The sequence below is a fragment of the Pinus tabuliformis genome, chromosome 9 (genome assembly GCF_031772625.1).
Source record: "Pinus tabuliformis cultivar Carrire ecotype Pingquan chromosome 9, CPIR1, whole genome shotgun sequence".
Classification (NCBI taxonomy): domain Eukaryota; kingdom Viridiplantae; phylum Streptophyta; class Pinopsida; order Pinales; family Pinaceae; genus Pinus; species Pinus tabuliformis.
The window spans coordinates 427,567,213-427,575,879 of record NC_142307.1 but is presented as its reverse complement, the minus strand read 5'-3'; the positions used below and the strand labels follow the sequence as shown (position 1 = coordinate 427,575,879).

The 8,667-nt window shown below is 36.0% G+C and overlaps 1 protein-coding gene across 1 annotated transcript; it reads left to right on the top strand.

Moving 5' to 3' along the window:
- Window positions 1-5,719: 5,719 nt before the first annotated feature.
- On the top strand, window positions 5,720-6,460 carry LOC149148976 (putative disease resistance protein At5g63020). The gene has a single exon (XM_089442339.1). It carries the CDS (start codon window positions 5,720-5,722, stop codon window positions 6,458-6,460), a length of 741 nt encoding a protein of 246 aa, XP_089298465.1.
- The last annotated feature ends 2,207 nt before the right edge of the window (window positions 6,461-8,667 follow it).

Genomic DNA, 8,667 nt, shown 5'->3' with positions numbered 1-8,667 from the left:
TGAATCTCAACATGCTTGGTATGCTCATGGAAAACATGATAGTTGGATAATATGAGCACCCATTAATTGTGACAAAACAGGGGTGTTAGCTTTTTCTGTAACGCCATTTTTGAAAGCATCCTCCTTATCCAAACTACCTCAAATTTTCCTTTCATTGATCCTCGATATTCTATTTTTGTCAATGAAGGAACTACTGCATGTTGCATTATTGCCAGCCTATGTGACTACACCCATGCCAAGCTTGAATACATATCGAGAAGTTGATTTTCTATCATCCACACAAACTGCCCAATTTCTATTCCAACACAGCCTAGGGTCTTTGCTTCTTCTATATTCAAGTGTCTCTTTCACATATCTCAACACTCACTTCACTATAGTCCAAATATCTACATTTGATGTTGTCATGAATCTAGAAATGAAGCTCATGGCATAACTCAAATCAAGTCTAGTGGCAACAAGATATATCACACTCCCCACTAGTTGCCTAAAAATTGATTCATTAACTGCTTTAGAGTCAGTCTTAGCTGAAATTTTCAGCCCTATCTCCACAGGTGTAGATGAGATTTTGCACTTCTAAACCTGTCAAGTAAAATCCTAGCATTTTTCTTTTTGTGAGACAAAAATGTTGCTCCCTGTTTTCCAAACTTCTACACCTAGACAGTAATGTAGGAGGCCTAGCTCAATCATGTCAAAATATTTCATATTAGAATTCATTTTTTTAATAGCACTAACCTTACTAGCTGTAATAATAATGTCACCTACATAAATGACCAGTAGAATGATATCATTACCAACACTTTTGACATACAAATTAGAATCTGAAGGACTTTGTTGGAACCCTATTCATCGAAGTATCTGTCAACCTTAATGTACCATGCCCAAGGTGTCTACTTTACACTATATATAGTCTTCTGCAATCTGCAAACAAGATGCTCCTCCACTAGAACCCAAGACTCCTCTCGTTGATGCATATACACCTCTTCTTGAAATCTCCATCTGATGGAAGGCACTCTTCACATCCATCTGATGGATCTTCCAACCAAACTATGCTTCCATGGCTAGAACTAATTGGGTGGTGCTCATCTTTGTTGTAGGAGCAAAGTTCTGCTCATAGTCAATGCCCTCTTGCTAACAGTACCATTTTGCGACCAACCCAACCTTGTGCTTGTTAAGTGTGCCATCTACATTTCCCTTGGCCTTGTATACCCATTTTCCACCAATGGGTTTCTTCCCTGGAGGAAGGGCTATGAGATCCCAACATAAACCTTCTGATGAGGCCCTCTCTCACCATTTTTTTTATCAGCTAGCCTCTTTTTGCAATGTTTCTCCATATGGCCCACCTTGCTATAATGGCATATGTTCTTCTAACTTCTAGTTGCATCTTCACCATGACATTCACCTTTCTTTTTGAACGATTTTCCTTTCCCATTGACATTGGTTGCAAAGGTCTGCTCTGAACCCTCTGTCTCACTATTGCTATAGATATATTTCTTCCATCAGTCCTACTGTAAGAGTGTATTTCCTAGCTCATCAAACTTCAAGTCAACATTCATATTTAGATTTATAAATTACCTAATGACTTTAGTTCAGATCCTGTGATTCGTGAATGGTTTTAATTCAAAACTCTTAATATCATTTTTTAATTTTAAAAATATTAATACATTTTTTGTACTTGATGTATCTTTGCCATTTCCAGATACTGGGTTTTCAAAAATCTAGCTGGTACATATCATGGTAACATAGATTTCAACCTCACAATTCGATTTTTAGTATTTTATTAGGATATACAATAGTTTTTCTATTGGTGTATCATACACCACGTAGTTGGTGTGTCTTCAAATGATTGACTCAATGTGGGAAAGAAGACAATAATTGGTGACATCCTGCAAAAAATTGGTCAAATTTTGCATTGCTCTTTTCAAATATGTGAGCAAAGATTACAATAGTGAAAACCACGATATACATCACCATACAGTCTCCCATGAACTTGATCCAATTTGGTTGTAAAACAAATTATACAAGGTCACAAAAGCTACTATAAAGAAGATAAATCTAAATCAACATAAATATTGGTTTCATAAAAGCAAATTAGTTTCAAATACATTAAAGGCAAGCACAAGAAAAGTTGCAGCAGGCAAATAGGTTGAATGGATGACAAAAATCAAAGGAATATCACTGAAAAGAAGCCTAATTACCAGCAAAGGGGAAACTGATCCCTTGTAAAAACTCCAGCTGCCCAGACCTGAAGTGTTGTAACTAAAACAATAGGACAAGTTTGCTTCTATCCCTTTTGGGGGGAACAATAGGTGACATGAACTTACTGGGGGGGACAATATGTGACATTACTTACCAGCTTCTTGTTCAAATGCATCCTTTCTCTCTTGATATACATCTACATTTATGAGACACCAAGGCTTAAACATATGAGAAAAGGAATCTAGAGAATGGTAATCCAACACCAATTAACTATAAGTAGCCTCCACTATCACATCTAAACATTATATTACAGAAAATGTAGACATGTAAAAAATTTATTTTGATGCCCTATAAAGCAAATATGCAGATGGAATATCATGTAAGAAAAATCAACGTATGACTACCAAAATAAGGTTGAGCACAAGAAACACATGCATAACACCAAGGAAAACAAGTACACACTAGATAAACCCATACTGTCTAAAACCTAACAGGGCAATTCCAAGGCTGACAATCGAAATGAAAATCATTTACTTCACTGAAATCACCACCATCCATTAGTTTCATGGCGTCATCTGTGAGTTGACTAAAGACGGATTTTATTTCTGGTGGCATTTTGTCATGCCTGTTCTTACCATTTGATGCTCCCTTCATCCTCCACAGAGCTTGCAGAACCTATATCCATGGCAAGTTTTAGTTAAACTATCCTTTAGAGATGCCTATTGATTTACCTAGAAGTAGGGGACCTTTTGAGTCTAATACCTTAAATATCTTTAAATTTTCAGGATTGCTAATACTTGCAAGAAACTAGAATACTTAGCAGATTGTTTCCAGGTAGATGTATTAGAAATTTAAAGTTGTTTTCCCAAGACACAGCTGGGATTTAGTTGCAATATCTATTTGGACCTTCCCCTCACTTAAAAGTCAATTAGAATATCGACAACAGTTTCAACAATAGTGAATGTATGACAAGGGAAATCAATGGAAAGGCTCCTTGACAACTTTAGTTAGACACCATTTAGAGACAGATGTACATGCAATCAATATCATTAGGGATTTTTATATTTTAGATAAGCCAAATCCTTTATATTACTAGAATTGCCAATATTTGCGATAATTTGGTATGCTTAGCATATTGTTTCAACGAAGTTGTCCTGGAAATTTGAAAGGCAAAGAAACCTTTTGGGAGTTGGTTGTGAGCCATATTTGGACCTTTCCCTCACTTCAATGATAGTTAGGATATCTTCCTAATTCTAACAAAAAAATTCTCTAGGAAGGGGTTAAGACTCAATGAGACTATGGAATAGGAAGAAGGGTTCTTAGTCGAAAAGATAACTTGAAATTTACTCCCCATGCTTTATATCTATGGAAACACTACTATATTGGAGTTTTGTAAGTTATTATTCTAAAATCTGGTATCTTTAATATACAAGTAGAGGTGAGCAGACCTAATCAGCAGGATTGGTGATAGTATATGACAAGCACTTCTTTACTATGAAACCAACAAACTACATTAAGGGATATGAGTTACCTCCAGATAGCAGGAAGGATTAGCAAGAGTCAGACAATTTAGGACAAGAATGACAGATGGATAAAATAGTGTCAAACCATATTGAAGTCATAACATCTTTCAAGTCCCAAGTTTTAGGCTAGTTTGTAATCAATCAGTCCCTTGTTGCCAATGCAATTCATAAAATATTAAAATAGGGTTAACCAATGGTTTGCTTACATTTTAAATAGATGAAATAGTGAAACATGTCTTTTAAAGTTGTAGAGCTCGTTGAGTGTTGTGGGTATGGACCAATTTACAATAAACAAACTTCATGCTTGGTCAGCTCAGCTAGAAGGTGGCAATTTGAGGAGATTTATTGATTGTCAAACAAAATGGCAAGGAAATATAAAGCACTATTTTACTCATAGGTTTCTATGGAGAGGGTAATGTATGGACGACTTTAATGGTGCATCAACCAACTTTTGCCTTATAGAGTTGACAGAGTCTAAAGTTGATATAGTTGCAAAATTTGCAACCAAAATGAGTTTGTATAAAAAATATATGGATTCTATGGAGTTTGGCACTAAGGTGGATATGTTGCTTATGCTTACTTATCTCGGGGGAGAGAGAAAAATGTAATATCCCCTTGCTAATATTTCATGTGTATAATTACATTGTTATTTATTGCAAGAAAGAATGTACCATTATCATAATTATATGTATGTTTTGATTTGCAGTATGCATAATTTTTTATACACATTTAATCTTCTGCTATTGATAATATTTTATTTTAGTACCAATTATTTTCCTCCCTCAATCATCTCAATCCTTTCATGTCTACCCTCTTGTTAACCCCCATATTTTCTCCATGTTATACTGGAGGGTTTAGGGCCAGCATATTTAATTAGGCTAGTGTTCAGAGTATGATTTGAGAGACAATTTTCGTTGAGTCTGAGGTTGGTTTAAACATGAGTTCAGATGCAAGATGCTTCAGTAAAATTGTCCATAGTTCGTTTCGAGAGAGAGTATACAGGTTTTCATCATATTAGAGATTTATTACTTTTCAGATTTAGTAGAAGTGGAGGCAAGAAAAGCTAGGGTGGAGGCACCCTGGTCTAAGAGGCATAGTTTGGTGGTCTCTATGGAAATATTGGTTATACAATTGTATTTAGGTACTCAACATGTGCAAACATATCATGTTTTCAAAAACCAAGAATGGTAAGGTGAGAAGCAATATCTACTTGATTTCTTCCTAGTATAAGTGAGAGGTATTTATAGTTAGCAAGTCTAGCAAAAATAATGATACAACGTAGTCAAGGGAGAAATCCAAAAGCTCGTAAGTATTGGGTACAACATTCAACCAAAGGATGATAGATTTAAAGGTTTTTAAAATTAAAAAAAAGCCTGAAATTGACATCCAAGTTAGGTTTGCCAAGTTCTAAACTCTGCGAAAGGAAAAGAGCCCACAAAATCCAAGATTTTATCTTATTATTATACTAGATAATTTTCTCCTAGAGATTAAGCACTTCAACCTGCAAATCAGATTGTTGTTTATTCAGTGCTCATAGAGCATATAAATGATCAATTTCGATCTCAGAAAAAGACGCCACCATGGTTGCTGAAATCTCGGCTTGATGAGACGAAAACTGAAATTGGTAAAGGAATTACGTCGCCGTGGTTGTTGAAATCTCGACTCGATGAGACGAAAGCTGAAATTGGTAAAGGAATTATGCTCATCACTAGCTCATTACAGCCTTGGAAATGTACTAATTGCAACCCTTCCAAGTGCAAAGTCTCAAAACAGAAGAAAGCCTGGAAAAAAACCTCCGATGAGTTGTTTAAATGTCTCCTTAATGATATACAGTTCAGTCTTTGTATTTAGATGCTAGTCGTCTCTACACCGCAATAGCAATATATAGTACTCTTGCATGAGTAGCCAACCACTGGATTGGTAGGGTCTAAGATTAACTCTGGAAGCTAATGAACTTGCTTACGGGAGAGTCGGTTGTTCACGTAATTTGTATGTATGGAATGGGAGGAGTTGGTAAAACAGCATTGCTAAGAAGAACATACAACGTTTTTAAGGTTAATAAAGGAGGCTTTGATTTTGTGATTTGGGTTAAAGTTGGTCAATTCCCTAATTTGGCCGACTTGCAGAGTTGTATTGTTCACGAAATCAAGCATGACTTACCAAGCTATAATGATGTTGATTATAGGAAGACGTCATTGTCTGCTTCTCTGAGGGACAAGAAAGTTCTTGTGTTCTTAGATGATTTACGGAGATTCTTCGATATTAATCAATTGGGCATGGCGTTTGTCAATAAGCAGGGAAGCAAGATTGTATTTTCTGCTCGCCAGGCTGGAGAAATGGGTGCACAAGAGTCCATGAAAGTACAAACCCTATTCCTCGACGAAGCCACCGATTCGTTTTGTAAGATAGCTTTTGAAGGCCAAGGTATTCCCCAGGATAAAGCGAATACATGGAGACAAGTTGCAGATGAATGTAAAGGTTTGCCCCTAGCCGTACGTGTACTAGCCGCTACATTGAGGAGAAGACCTGTGGATGATTGGAAACTTGCTTTAAAGCAGATGCAAACAGGGGATCCAAATTTTCTGAGTTTATATCCTCATGTTAATGACGAGCTGTTCGAGCCATTGAGATGGAGTTACGATCATTTGCCCAACCCTACTTCGGAGAACTGTTTTCTTTATCGTGCCATATTTCCCAAAGATGCTGAAATCCATCTACAACTTCTTAATTTCAGCCTGTAGTGCTTAAGTTAGAAGCTGCTTTGATTGTCACTCTTCCTCAATTTCTTTTAATTATCGTTCCATTTTAGATCCATAAAAAAGGAATAAATATGCAAATCTAAGCTAATTAAATTTACAAAAAAATATCTGAAGCAAACCAATTATTTTGCATAAGATAATTTGGGCAGAAAAACATCGATGTTCATCTCTTCTATCAGTAATTCATTTTCAAGCTCGTTGTTGCATTCCATTATTGTTTGGCATACCCATAATAAGTATTTTCCTTGAGTAACAAGAAAAAATGTCAAAACACATATTTTAACATACAATATCCATCTCACCTGTAGCACCAGAAATTGATGAGAGCGCCAAATAACTTGATGGTACGGTGGCGATTGGGCCTGAAAATGTCCTTTAGAGAGAAATCGTGGGCTCCCATAGTCTACATTAGCTTTTGAATTTATGAAATAGAATTAACATTGCCCACAGATTCTCTATGTGGCTCCTCGTTTTGCAGCACCTCCAAATCACAGAAGACTAGTAATTTTGTCTTGTTCCTGCATGTAGATTTGAAAAAATAAACCCTAACCTCTACAGCACGCTCTCATTCTCGTGAATTCAAGTCCAAACAGGTAGATGCATACATCCATAGAAGCCCTGTGCCTCGGTCATGTATTGAGTGAAGCAATGGTAGATATGGGAGATCGTATCAGGGTTTTATTGCAGAAGCTGGTTGTGGGTAACCAGTCGGACCAAAACTCTATTGAACTACTCACAACGTCTTTGAAATGAGTAAGAAGCCAAACCTCTCTGGCTTTCTTCTTTGTAGACTCTGAATCAATGGTCTGATAGAAAAGTCATGTTTTAAACTTGAAACCACTTTGTTTCCCACCCTTAGCTGATTGTGCACGGAGGTAATGGTTTTCAAATGTTTTGTTTCCCGCTCTTGACGATTGTGTCGTGGTAACACATGGTTAGATAATGGTGGTGAAATTTTGTAAATAGGGGTAGAGTCAAGCAGTAAATCATTTTGAATTTTAAATTATTTTTGGAGGTATAAATTATTTCTATATGATTAGTTATATATGATAATTTTTTTCATTTTAAAATGTGTTTGGTGTAATTAATAATATGTGCTGATAAATCTAAGGATTTAATTTAAATCAAATTAGAATAATAATATATATATTGAGAATAATGAATATTTTTTTTTTTTTTATATATATATAAAGTATGTATTACATTATATATTAGAGTTTTCACAAATAAGTTATCTCATTGTGTTTATGTCATCAATACACTATTGCACATATCTCCTCCCAATAAGAAGCTATTGAGCTCTCATACAAATGAGACCTCTAACATTGTATCCTAATTCCAAATATTCCCATAAGCATTGATTGTCTTTCATGTGATCAAAATATGACCCTTCAATGACAAGGGGTTTTGCTTCTTCTCCACCAAGTTCCTATGTTTTTCCTTCAACAATAGTCTTCCAACAAAGTAGGTTGGGCCTTGTGTGACATAAATGATTGTGTCAATGGGGTGAAACCACAAGGAGAGAACCCACTTTATGTGTGGCCCTCTTTTATATATATATATATATATATATATGGGAAAAGTCCATAGACTTCACCATATTTGATGGATGGTAATTTAGGTAGACCATCACTGCCCAACTTCCAAGCATCTTGCCCCTAGAGGACCAAGAGAATTGAACATCTAACCTCACCAAAATGGGGAGACAGATCTCACATCTTACTCATGGCTACTTAAACTAACCCTCAAGGCTACAAGACGCTTAGCCCATATTTGGAAAATAATCAATGGAATGGTAAATTAGTGATATTGTATTGATCCGCACTCACATCTAATGTGGATTATGTCTAACTCTTTGCATTAGAGCCACCCAAGGGTGCTAATTACTTTCCCTCCCCCACGACACTTATCATGTGACCCTCGTCCATGCATTTGATGATCTTTTTAAACATAATCATTCTCAATGAAAGGGAAGCTCCTCACTCCAAGGTGTTCTTCTCAATGCCTATGTGGTTCATTTGTTGTTCAATCCTACTCTTGTCCTCTTTCCTTTACTTTGTGTGATTTCCCTCACAACAAAATTTTATTACATAAACATTCAAGATAAATGCAACATCTGCCCACTTGTGTTCCATTTGGAATTTCGAGCCTCCATGCATTCAACATGGCTCTCCATCCCAAACTTATTT

Bases quoted from the DNA above. Each gene is read 5' to 3' on its own strand.
- LOC149148976 (XM_089442339.1), top strand. From the start codon at position 5,720: ATGGGAGGAGTTGGTAAAACAGCATTGCTAAGAAGAACATACAACGTT.